Source organism: Antrostomus carolinensis, unplaced genomic scaffold (assembly GCF_000700745.2).
Source record: "Antrostomus carolinensis isolate BGI_N321 unplaced genomic scaffold, ASM70074v2 scaffold12096, whole genome shotgun sequence".
Taxonomy (NCBI): Eukaryota; Metazoa; Chordata; class Aves; order Caprimulgiformes; family Caprimulgidae; genus Antrostomus; species Antrostomus carolinensis.
In genome coordinates, this window is record NW_010324021.1 from 83,567 (window position 1) to 97,290 (window position 13,724).

General features: G+C 35.7%; 1 protein-coding gene across 1 annotated transcript in view; it reads left to right on the forward strand.

Moving 5' to 3' along the window:
- ZNF385D (zinc finger protein 385D) overlaps nucleotides 1–13,724 on the forward strand; it is a 138,528-nt gene that overhangs the window by 44,697 nt on the left and 80,107 nt on the right. Inside the window, exon 4 of the mRNA XM_010170796.2 lies at nucleotides 2,122–2,232. Within this exon, the coding sequence (XP_010169098.2) occupies nucleotides 2,122–2,232 (111 nt within the window). The remainder of the gene's footprint in view (nucleotides 1–2,121; nucleotides 2,233–13,724) is intronic.

The following is a 13,724-nucleotide window of genomic DNA, read 5'->3' on the forward strand; positions in this document are numbered from 1 at the left end:
TAATAATACCTCACAACTGTGGTTAAGGGGAGGGTAAACAGTTACACTGGATCAAAGAATGCACAATTTCTTGTTACCATGTGCTATTTTTGACCTGCAGTAGCAAAATGAACAGTACTGAATAAATTTAGGCTAAATTTATCCAAACTTCATCAGCAATGAAACAGCGTCCATTAAGACCAGGTCATGTTTTAGTGTTGAAAATTACAGGGTACAGCTCTATTGGTTCTGCTGGCATAAGAAGTCACCTCTTGGCTAGCAGAGCAGTTGGAAAAAGAAGTGCTGTTGCTGTCTATTTACTTTCCTATGTGGTGGTGTTCTTTCTCGTCTATACAATAGTATTTTTGGATTCTAGGCTTTTTCAAGATCATGTTACTGAGTAAAATGAGTGCCCCTAGCACATGATTTGATTGCCACAGAAAGTCTTACACAGCATGCTGTAGTGTTTCAGAGCTTGATATACTTTGACCTTAGCCATCAGTGTTATTTTGGGGTTATATTACAGTGGCATCTGTAGTTTCTAGGTGGAATTGGTGTTCTTTTATGCTGGTTGTTGCACAAATGTATGAGGCTTTTCACTTTCACATCAAATTGAAGAGGATGTTCAAACTGAGCATTTCTTTGAAACCTTTCCACAAAGCTCTGCCATTTCCCTTCCCTTCCCTTCCCTTCCCTTCCCTTCCCTTCCCTTTTTATTTTCAACAGGAATTAGTTTAATGACATTTTTCATATCTGACACTGAACAGCTGTTAGGTGATGCAAAATTTCTGTAGTGAGCTGTTCTTGGATTCACTGCTTCAAGTTCCCTCCCCTTCCCTTCCCTTCCCTTCCCTTCCCTTCCCTTCCCTTCCCTTCCCTTCCCTTTTTATTTTCAACAGGAATTAGTTTAATGACATTTTTCATATCTGACACTGAACAGCTGTTAGGTGATGCAAAATTTCTGTAGTGAGCTGTTCTTGGATTCACTGCAGGAGAGGCCATGGCTATCTACCATTACAACTTCCATGAAAAAATGATTACTCTAAGGAAAAGCTCTGATTCTGTATTTATCAAATAACCCTTTGCTGACAGACTAGAAAAAAGTGGTCATGAAGACATGACCATAGAAAAAGTGTTTTGTTTTTTTTTTCTCAAGATCCAAATTATGCTGTGTAAATACTTGTTATCTTCAGAGTTCAACAATTAAGTTGTATTTGTGTCACCAAAATCTGTGAATTTTTAACAATACAATTTAAAGATAAAAACTATCAGTGGCTTTACAAAGTTGCTGTAAAGCTATTGCTAGATTTTAAAAATAGCCTTCAAATGTTTCTTGTGAAAAAGAAATACAAATAATTTTGACCAATTAATTTGGGGAAGTTTATTTCAATCTTCTACATAAAAAAGACTATTGAGTAGCTTTTGTGAAATTCTCTACCAAAATGATATATTTTTTAATGGGACCTTGACTTGCAGACACTGCCAGATCAGCATTCTGGTAGAGGCTAGCTCAGAATAATGCTTTTCAAGAAAGTCAAAATTCATCCTTAAACTCGGGTTTATTCAAAATAATTTCTTCTAAAGGACTGTGAAGATAATCTTTGGAGGATTTGGATTTTTCATAAGTTGTGTCAAAGTTGTTTAATGGAAAAGATTTCTTGGTTCCTGGGAAATGATTTTTTTTTCATAATACTGAGCTATTATGTGTTATTCTGGAATCACTTTATATAATATTCCTTCATATTTCCACTGATCCTTCTCTTAGTAATTTTATTTAAAATATTATTGTTTCATTTAGCGAGCTATCTTTTCTATGATATAAAAACATAAACTGGTGTTTTGATAGGTAACTTGTTCAGCATTTACTGCTTTTAGGTCTCTTCAGTAAAGAGAGATTGGTGCATATAGAATTGAACTAAGGATATGTATTTTAAGATAGCTAATGACACTTTGTTCCTTTCTGTATTACTTTTTTGTAAAACTGTATGAAGAAGAAATACTAATTTTCAGAGAAAATAATAGTTTTTCTGTAGTGTGGGGTATGGCATGGCATGATGCAGAATCTGTTTTGAGACTATAGAAAACATAGCATACAGTGGAACAGCAAAAGCTTTTATTTTTCTTTTTCTTCTCTCTTTACAGATGGACCCAATTCAAAAAGCTGTAATAAATCATACATTTGGGGTTCCTCTTCCTCATCGAAGAAAGCAAATCATATCATGCAACATTTGCCAGCTGAGATTTAATTCTGATGTAAGTTGATCATTTTGTATCAGATTAGAAATATGTACTTATCTTCTAGGATGTGCCATAATTTGCATAAATTGAACCTAAATGAAACGTTGTGATTTCAGTTTGTGGTTCAGCAGCTGTAGGATGCTTCAAATAAACACAATTATTTGATAGCATTTAAACACCCGGACAGATTTTCCCTGCGGATATATCCCTGCAAGCTCATCAACTTCAGTTGTGCTGCACAGTGTAAATAGGAAAATAGATTAATCCATTACTGCTTATAAGGCTGAAATATTTGCTGGGTCCTAATTCTTCTACCAGTCCTGATTATCTTTGCTTTCCCTTGCAGCCTGTAAATGTTAGGAGTTATTCAGATATACTTACAGTCCTTGTGGATCTACATTCCTTTTTCTGTCCTTACAATATCTCTGCTAGCCAGAACTGTATTTTAAAGTTCCTGTCCTGCCAGTATAAACTTTTTCTTGTACAAGCAAAGCAGGTGATTTTTTTGTCAATGGCTCCTACCTTACACCCTCACACTCTTCCAACAATGAAGTGGAGCAAGCTGAAATGGAGATGATCTCTAATATACAGAAGAAACTCATCCCCAATAATTAACCAGGGAAGCTGTTCTGTAGTTCTCCTTGTCAAAGAATACCTGTTCTGTCACAGAAAAGCCTCTTAGAAATTAACTCCTTTAGGTCCTTCTCCAGGATCATTACATGTGCAGACAAAACCTGACACAGTACACTATATTTTCTTTTGCTATTCTAGTTTCTCCAAGAAGTTTCTTGACATGGGTATCACTGGTCAAAACTTGTCTCCCCCTACCAAATGTCTTTCAGTTACTACCTGTTTTCCTAATTTAAATATGGAAGCTACTTCTGGTAGAATAAAAATGTTTGAATTTAAAGTCTAACCCAAAAATGTCCATGAAGTTTCTTCCTTGTGCTAGTCATATGAAAAAAATTGAATAGTTCTTGTGCACTGCAGCTTCTTTGCAGGCAGCTGTTTATGTACACTTTGTACCTCTTTTTAGTTTGTCAATTATTTGTCAGAGCCATGAACTTGTCAAAAATTTAAATTGAAACTTGAAGCTTTGTTTTAAGGTTTGGCCACCTCGGGATGAAAATAATGCAGCTCTCTTCATTCCCCTCAGCTTTTTATTTCTTAGAAAGAATTTTAATAAGATCTCAGTCACCATTTCTAGACTGCTCAGTATTGTGTACTTACTTTCACTGATGACTCCAAGTTTTCTAGTTGATGGGCTGAATGGACACCTTTCTCTTATAACATTGACATCATTCTCAGACAGTGGTGCAAGGAAGGGTAATACATTGTCTGGAGCTGTTGTGTCCCTCACAGATAAAAATAGAAGAGTCAAATTAGGCTCTTCCTTTTAGAAGCCAGATGCTCGAATTAGGACTGTGGATACTGAGCCATACATGGGGAGGAAATGATAGAGACTCCTGGGCCAGAGTGGATCCCAGTGACTGAGCAGCTCAGCTCATCACTCATAATTTTCAGCTTTGTCTTGGGAAAAGACATGTCACACTGAATCATTCATAGTATATTGCTGAAAGAGACATCAAAAACTTTGATGTTACATACCGAAGTGAAACACCTCTTTTCAAAGAGGGTTATACCACTTGTTAGTCTGCAAAAAGATCTAGACAAAAGAGAGGATGAACACATCATTAAAATGACTTAGTCATTAACAGATGTACAACTCAGATTGGCATTTTCAAGAATAAATTGTTTGAAATAAAAATTCTTCTACACAGAAGCAAACAAAATATCAGTGGACACTGATACTTCTTACTCAGGGCACTAGTATGCTTCCATACAGTTCATTTTCTGCTGCTTTTAGAAAGGATTCCAAAAAGAGGGAGAAAAAGCAGTAGTGTTTTTCAGAGTCATCTACAGTGTCCAAAAAAAACCCCTGGTTTCAGAAGAAATCTATTAATTTAGACTGTTCACAGCAAACTCTTGGAAGAAAAGCTGTTAAGCAGATATTTAGTTATCCCTTCACATCTTCAAGTGATAGAGGCTTGAACTCCAGTTTGTCAACACTGTTCAGTAGAATGTTGTTCTTAATGCTCTCTTCTCTCAAAGTAGATCAATATCATTAACTTTATGGAATGGAGAGACCTTCTTGATAAGTATCTTTCACTTTCCACTTCTAATATTAACCTAATTTTTAAAGTAACCCCAGTATTGCTGATTGATGGAGAGATTATGATACAAATGCTTCCCAGTGATTAACCTGGGATGGTATCTCTCCTCCTTTCCCCTACCACACAGAAGAGATTTGTGGATATTTTTATAAGGCTCTCTTCTCATTCCAGTGCATGTAGTTATTATTGCTGAAAGTCACAAGGTGCTCTGCTGAGGCTTTTCAAGAAATAATAAGTAGTCAGAGTTCCACTGCAGTTTAGAAATGCTCTTCTGCAATGTGAGGGGAATAGGCAGAACTAAGTTGCTCTGTTGCTTGGGTAGTTCTGAATGTCCACCCATTTTTGAAGCAAAAATGTGCTGAACTAAAGATTTAATGTTGAGACTTAAAGGAAAGATTGCTTTGAAGAAAAAGAGCTATTAACTAGCATTTTTTGATAACTCTACTATATGAATGGCAAGCACACATTGTAATTTTTCTCTTATTATTATGAAATAGTTTTCATTTACTGAATATTTCTGCCTTTCATTTTCATCATATTTTGATGAATATGATTTAAAATCATAACAACACTAAATAGCTTTTCTGTTCAGAAATTTAGGGCTTTGTGACTCTTCTGCCAATATGTCTTTATTTTTAGATGCTAGAGATAGGATTTATCAGAGAGTAATGAATAGAAATCCCATTTACCTACTGCATGACAGTATTATGAAAATGTTTACAATAAAACTGGTCTGAGATTTTTCATTTTTGCAGAGAATACAGTATATTTCCCTTTGATACAGATTTGTTTCAGAGCAGAAGAGCTTTTTTTCTGGTTACATGGTATCAAAATTACATTTCAAAGAAAAAATGAGAAAAGGCAGTACAATAGTCTAAAATCGTTTAGCTTCTTTCTAAAGGAGTTATCTATAAATCTTCATGACAGCTGTGTGTTCAGTATTTCTTTGTAAAATAAATCTTCTCATACAAGGAAAGGGAGGAATGAGCAAGGAACCAAAGCCTGTCCATTCTGAGAAAAAACATTAGGACAGCAGAGGTAGGTTCTGACATTAGAACAGCAGAGGTAGATTCTGTGAAGTCTACTTCAAACAGTGCACTTTTTTTTTTTTTGGTCAGGGGCAGGCATTGAAAGAGATCTTTGTATAACTTACATTCACTTTGTACATCCAATACAGGGCAAAACATTTAAGTATGTGCTTAGCTGTAAGTGTGTGAGTTGCCATTTAGATTTGGCAACTGCTGAGGGCTATTGCACTAGTTCAGAAGATCTGTAAATACATGCTTTGTAGTAAACGTTAAACATCTGCTAAAAGCACCCTGCAAAATGAAGTTCAGCTGACTTCAGTAGGACAATTCATGTGCCTACAGGTAGTTGTAGGAGTAATTTCTCTGCTAACATAAGCACTCACTAAAAAAACTAGCAACAACAACAAAAATAATAAAATAAAATTTTAAAAACCCAATCCCATTGCTTGGAAAAAAAAAGCTTACTAAATTTCCCTCATTTTTTGGTCACCTGTCTTACTGATTTGATCTTCATTTGCCTACATTTCTAATTTCATCATTTGATCAAGATAGTGACAGTGTCTGTTAACAGTCAATTCTTGCAAAGGGATTCTTTCTTTCTCTTCTCTCCTGTTTAATGCAGATGGCTGAGTGATAATCCAGCTTGCCTTTAGAGAATGATTGGGCAGCATTTTTATGAACTCACAGAACTTGAATTCTGTTATGATACACTGTAAAAATATTTCCAAATATGTTAGCCAGAAATTATTGTTTGACTTAAGTAGCAACAATAGTAATATTCTCCTGAAAATCACGAGCTGAATGCTCATCATGGAGTTCTTATTTGTTGGGGTATTTTTACTTTGTTTTTCTCCATCTATATAAAGCAAAGGTACCACTGAATCCATATATTGTTCAATTGTATGAAGTTGTCAGGCTTTAAAAAGTGCTGTTCTGGTAAAAGCATAGTGAAGGATTTTTTTGGAGGATGAGGATGCAATATAGCACCACAGTATTTTACTATGGTTCTAACTTTCATGCAGGACTAGAGAACTTATATCCTATTTAGGTTATGCTTGTTATCTAGAACAAATGATTAAAGTATCAATTTGTAAGCACCTGGGGGATAATAAGGTGATAAGAAACAGCCAACATGAATTTGTCAAGAACAAATCATGTCAGACCAATCTAATTTTCTCCTTTGACAGGGTAATTGGTCTAATGGATAATAGGGAATAAATAGATGTGATGTATTTTGGCTTTAATAAGGGTTGATACAGTCCTATGTGACAGTCTTGTAAAGTAGGCGAATATGGTCCAGGTGAAATTGTTAAAAGTTGGTTGCACAACAGATTGAAAAACTCTGCTGAGAGTAATTGCTGATGGTTTCCTGTCAAAATAAAAGATCACTACAAGTCAGGATCTGCAGGAGTCTGTTCTGTGCTTGCTGCTACGCTAAATTTTCATTAGCAATGTGACTGACAGAATAGAGAGTACATATACCAGGTTTGTGGATGGCACCTAGATGGAAGGTGGCAGGCACTTTGTGGAAGGTGGCAAGTTTAGGATTGCAGTCCAAAATTATCTTCACCAGTTGGAGAAAACAGTCTGGAGTTCTGACAAGTGCAGTAAATAAAAGCACGAACTATTGTGCTTAGACTGGAAAAATTAAATGCACAAGTATTTTACAATGAGTAATGTCTGGCTTAATGGGCAAAAAGAAATTATAGTGAATGTCCTGTTTTCCACTGGGATAGAGCTAATTTTCTTCTTAGTAGCTACAACAGCACTGTGTTTTGGATTCAGTATGGGATTTGGTATGAAAAGAATGTTGATAATATGCTGATGTTTTTAGTAGTTGCTAAGAAATCAAGGATTTTTCATCTTCCCATGCTTTGCTAGCGTGCAGGCACTCAAGAAGCTGTCGGGGAGCATAGCGAGAGCAATGGACCCAAATTGGCCAATGGGATATTCCATGTAATACCATGTCTTGCTCTCTTTATAGATGAGGTCTGGCTGAGAAGCCTTCTCTCTCTTTTCCAGATTTGTGTTTTTGGGGTTTTTCTCCTCTAGGATTGCTAGCCAAGAACAGGCTGGGCATTTCTTGGTGGGTGGTGAGCAATTGCTCTGTGCATCACTCATTTGTATATTCTATTATTATTAATTATTATTATTATTTTATTTCAATTATGAAATTGTTTTTATCTCAACCTATGAGTCTCTTTACTCCTCCAATTCTCTCACTCATCCCTGGGGATGGGGAGAGTGAGTGAATGGCTCTGTAGTGTTTGGCTGCTGGCTGGGTTAAAAACACGACAGTGAATCACAAACCAAATATACATTAACAATTGCTAATGGGAACAAAAAAAAAAAAAAAAAAAGCACCCAACTAATCCTATGATTTTTTTATTTTTTTTTTCCCCCAAGAGTGTTACATTTATCAATAGACAGGTAAGTATTTCACTGTATTTTAAATTTGCAATGCCTCAGGTGAAGAATTATTTATAGCAGTGGTTATCACACTTTAACAAAAAGCATACTAAGTTGCAGAATTTAAAAGACATCCACTAGTATGACAAGATGTGAAAAAACTTCACTCGGCTGGGGAAAGCAGAAAGAACTGGATAAAAAAAGAAAAAGAAAATATAGTAGGTTTTTGGTATATGCAGTTAATAAGAGAACAGTGTTCAATTGATCTTTGTCTTCCTTGATTTTGATAGAAGAATAAATTTGATTACTTCTCCAGCTTAATTTGATTCAAGAATTTTTTGTTGGAATATTTGTTGAAAGAATTCTAACTGTAATAGCACTGAAGTTCTGGAAGGAAACACTTAGGGACAGTTGTGGGCTCCCTGGCAGCAGAGGATCATAAAAAATCAGACACCTGTTTTTGAGGACGGACAGGAAATTCTGAGTGTAGCTCCCGGAGCTGAGAGATAGATTATATGACCTCCTGATTGACTAATTTACAAACCTGTTTCTGTGGTTTGGAAGAGGTTATAGAGATTTAATTTCTTGTCCAGATCAAATGATGGTCACACTTGGCCTGTGGCATCTGTTTGCAAAGAGAGAGGAGCTTTCAAAAGTTGGTCCATTAAGAATTAGGAAAGACTGATAAAACTGACTGCTTGAAGTTGTTTAGCATTTCACTGATTTCTAATCTGTTATATTTCAACTTTCAGAGGTATGCTTAAATGGTATTTGAAGCCGTGTCTACTATTTGCTTCAATCACTGTTCTGTGCATGGCTATAACCACATGGTCTTACTCTTTGCATATTTTGTTGTACCTTCAATTATGGGTTAGATATAGATTTAGATTTCCAATTAACCTTTAGATTTAGAAACCCGGCTTTGGTATAGACCCAACAATTTCTGCTTGAATTGTAATGCACAGCTTGCTTAATCCAAGTAACTTGTTGCAGGTATGGCCAGCCATCAAGCACATTTATCTATTACCTCAGGGCAATTTTACTTCTGGTCTTTCCAAACCAGTGCACCTGCATTCTGTGAAGTTGTCAACCTGATTCTTTAAAGAGATTCTCTTGTACAAACGTTTACAGATGTTCAGCATCCCCTTAAAGTCAGTGTTGTTCTATGAAGATATAGTATTAATTGCAGCACTTGTACCTCACCAAGAATAAAACTTCATCCAGAATTAACTTACTTATATATGTAAAAAAGTATTTTAATATAATATTTTATATAGGCATATAACTCCATGTATATATATATATGTGTGTGTGTGTGTGTGTGTGTGTGTGCTAGAACAGTCTAATAATGCACTCCTGTACTATGGAGTTCAGTGTAAGGAGAAACAAATCCTGATTTCAATTGTGGAGTTGCACATGCCATTCATTTGAGATCAGAATGTGAGTCAGAATGGAAATACACTCATAGGTCGACACTTTTCCAGAGATACTGGTTTATAATATTCACTGAAAAAAAGTAGCAAGAAATCACAGAAAGTGACTGGTGCAAAGATTTCAATGGGATATCTGGCATTTGTATCAACACATTATAGAAACCCTAAAGAACTACTAAAAAAATATTTCAAGATATGTGATTTTTTTGGCATTCCAAAAGTCTAATCAAATAGCACTTACATTGCAAACAAATTTGAGAACAGCCTAGTACATTTTTTGCCCAGTTGGATATTCAGTGGAGTCTGTTTTTATAGGCCTAGCCTGCACATTTTAGAAGCATTACCTCCTCTTTCCTATACCACAGTTTTAAAGGCTGCAGTATGAATAGCTATCAGGTCCTGTGCAGGTCTGGTCTTTCCCATATTAGACAATTCATCATTTTGGGGTTTTTTTTGCCTGTCTTCTGTTAGAAGTTGTTTCATTTTGAGATGATTGTGAGCAACCTTTTAAATGTAGGAAATAAGTAACAATTTATAAATTATGAAATCCAGAATAGTTAAAGAACAGTCAAGACTTTTCACACAACCTGCAGTTTCTTAAAGCATTCTAAAATGCATAATAGAAAGTATAAATAATTTCCTTTTGTTATATGAAGTATTTTTTCCATAATTTTAACCTTCTATACAGTACTTTTATGCTTTTATGCACCTATACCTGGAAGCAGAAATTATTGCTATCTGACACAGCACCTTGTTGTTTAGCTTCTGAGTACTTTTGGAGGTGTTGAACTGATAGCCTAAGGATGTGGATATTTCCTTGGCTCTTAAGTATTGCGTACAAACCAAGCATTTTGGGTCATCCTCAGTAACTGCTGTAAGTAAGTGGTCTCTCAGTGGTCCACAAGCTATGGAGCTCTCTACACGAACTCTTTACTAATCCTTGTACCTATCTCCTCTCTTGTAGTGAAAGTAATCTATTCTGTCTAGAAAATCTGTACTGTTGCAGAACATGGACCAGAGGTGTCAGGCTCACAGAGGCATTGCCCAAGGACAAGAAGGCAGTAGGAAAGAAGGAAAGTTTTTTAGTTTTAAGTTATTGATCTTTTAAGAAAGCATTTGCTTAATGTCAGCTGCTTAGTCTGTTGTTGGTAGGGAGTGATGAAGTGCCTTGGTGTCCACTGTATTCATACCACAAGACTTACACTTTCAAAATTCACTCTCCAGCTATGTTCAGCAGTGGTAGTTGAAGAGACAGTGTCTAAATCAAGCATTGGAACAGACTGTTCAGGGAAGTGGTTGAGTCACCATGCCTGGAGATATTTAAATGACATTTAGACATGACACTTAGGGATGTGGTTTAGCAGTGGACTTGGGAGTGTTAGGTTAACAGTTGGACTCAATGATTTTAAGGATCTTTTCCAGCCTAAGTGATTCTATTCTATAAATCCAGGAGAAAGCAAAGTCTAATGTTTCCAACTACCTGGTCCCTGCACAAGCAGTGGTAATGGAGAAATGTCCAATATCTGCGTCAACTGAACATCAGAGTCAGTATAGGAATATGATCCTGGAAAAATTAAAACATTCCGCTTATCAGCAGTTGTTGCTGTGCTAGGACTTAAAGATTATATAAAACTTAGACTTTTTTATTCACCTCCATCAACTCTTGATTCATACCTCTGCTTATTCTACCAGGTTATTTCATTTTCAAAGCACTTTTTTTTGATAAAACAAATAAATTGTGAAGAAGGTTTGACATCTCTTAAAAATTACTTGAGTTTGTTAGAATAGGCAATGGCTCTCTCTAATAGTCCTGTTTATAATTTTCAAAATATTAATGACCAGTATTCTGCCTGTGGAATATGGAGATAAATTGGTTTAAAAAGATTTGTTTCTGACACAAAATGAATGGTTGCCATATTTGCCCTTTTGCAGCCAACTTTTAACTTCTGCTTGAGCGTAGATCTCAGAACTACAAAGAGCAGAAGAAGAAGGAGTTAAAGTCAAAGGTGAGAGTAGTTAATAAGAGAGAAAGTCTGAAAGGAAAGCAACCTCCCTCCTGTGTTTGAACATAGCCATGCTTATGACTGTCAGGAATTTTCCTTCTCTCATAAATTATTAAAGTAGAATATAAGAATGTATCAGAAAACATGATATTGGGGTGTGGAAAGCAGACCTAAATTGTCTATTAGGCCTTAGGTTTTCCAAAGTCTGCTTCCAGTGTCAGGAGAGTGCTTAATGTGGATTATATGTCACTCACTGAGATGACTTCCAGGCAAGTTGCATATGTGTTTCCAGTGGTTTTAATTAATTTGGTCCTGTAGTTACATTCTTTGGGTTACGATTGTGCCAGAAAGTTTTCGTGCCTGGTGGAGGGTGGTGGAATATGAGAATGAAATTCAAATGCTGAAGTTGGGCAGGTAGTGGATAACTGGAGTTTCTTTAAAGTCTTTGGCTGGAATTGTGGGCATAAAGACAATGCATAGTGTTTTTGAACTGTACATTGAAAAATACCATTTTATACATGAGTTAATTGGTATAGAGTGGAAAAAATATAGACAGTACTTATAAACAGTATAAAAAAGGGGGAAAAGAAGTCTCTCTTCCAATTCTCTCATGTTCAATTCATGGAAAAGACTGCTCATTTCAACTGCAAGGAGTGCAACCTCTGTTTTATCACCTCTTACTATACTCTCATTTGTATCTGAGGCATTTTTTTCCTGTCAGCTTCTTCAGTCAACCTGGGAAGTAAATCAGTCAACTGTAATAAACAACTGAAATTTATGAACAACTATGATGGGGACTCTTTACAGAAACCACTTGCTATAAGTGAGTCATCACCTAAAAGGAAAGATAAATTGTGATCTCTTTGCTGTGCAGTCTTCATCTAGCTTTGTTTGATCTGTTGAAACTTCTTCCTTATAGCTTTATTTTTGAAAAAATAAGAATTTATATAGTAGAGAATCTGAGATTCTGGATTATTAACAACAAAGAGGTGCAGATAACAAATTTCACTATAAAATTGGCAAAATACTACCTGCTTTCAGTCACCATCAGTGACTCCTTCTGGCTCACTTTTTTAGGCACTGATAAGGACATAAGGAAGAACTGAGAGAAGAGGAATAGGCAGGACATTACGTCAAAGTCTTGTCCACAGAACGAGCACACAAAGAAAATGTGTAGTGATGTAGAAAGTTCATCAAAATTATTTAAACGATATAAATTTTGTTTTTCCTCAAAAAAAATTCCTTATTTCTTCTAAAAATTCATTAAAAGTAAAGTTGCTCTTTTACTTTCATAAATCATACCTTTGGATGATTATACTGTATTCAACAGCCATAATTTTTTTTTCAAACAAACTTACACTTACTCCCTGAGTTGATATATTCGTCTTCACTGTATCTGTGCAGCCATCCCTTGTAGAAAATATAATGTTTCCTTTTGAGAGAATTACTATTAAACCTAACCTGATGTAAACAAATTCCACTTCAGAACTTCCAGGCTTGACTTTTTCAGCTCCTTGGTTCTTTTATCACTCCTCACAGGTCTTTTACAGTCTCTGAAGATATTGCTATTCCATGTACTTACTCACATCACAGCTAACAGCTAGGAGTCTGATCATCTGAAGGAGTGGAAGTGCAACCCAATATCTGCTTTTAAATGCTTTATGTTGGAATAAAAAAGCAGATATTTGAACTATACCTTTGAGGGTTTATTGCCCCCACTTGTGCATTTTTTAAAATCTCAGTTGAAAATGAAGTCTTTAAAGGTTTAAAATAGCCAAAGGGGACTGACTTCTTTTCAGGAAAGAATCCAGTATGGCACTTAGACCTAACTCCCCCATGGCCTTTAAAAGCGTGATCATGAATTCAAAACGTATTCAAACCGAGGCAGTGCTCTACTGGTAGACCATACAGGTACTTTCATATATATAATTGTTTGATGAGTTGATCTCAAACTGTGATTTTAAAAATACAAGGGTTCATTCTGTTTGGGGTTTGTATAGGTCTCATTGTATCATGGTGGAATAACTGTAAGAACAGATGCATAGTAAATGTAATGAATTCATTTATGTTAGCTCCTTTTGGATGGGCATAAATGTTTCTTTTTATTCTTTAGAAAGGAGATTTTAGAAGGTAGTCTCTGAAGAGGTTTTATCCTTTCCCCCGCATAGCCTATTTTCTCTGCATCAGTAGACTTGTCATGATAATCAACTTTTTTGTCCCAACCATCAATCACTCCTGATTACAGCTGGGGAGAAGTTCTGTTCTGTTGATCAGCCCATCAGTGCACATAATGTTACACCTGGAGACAAGTGAAAATCATCCCTCGAAGGGAGAATCACTTGCCTTCTGAAGTATTGTCTGAAGTATTTTAATTTACATTTAGAGTCTTGTTGCAATTGTCAGTACTTGCTTTGATTTTATTATTTCTTTGACAAAAATAGTAAGTTCAGTTCATCTTTC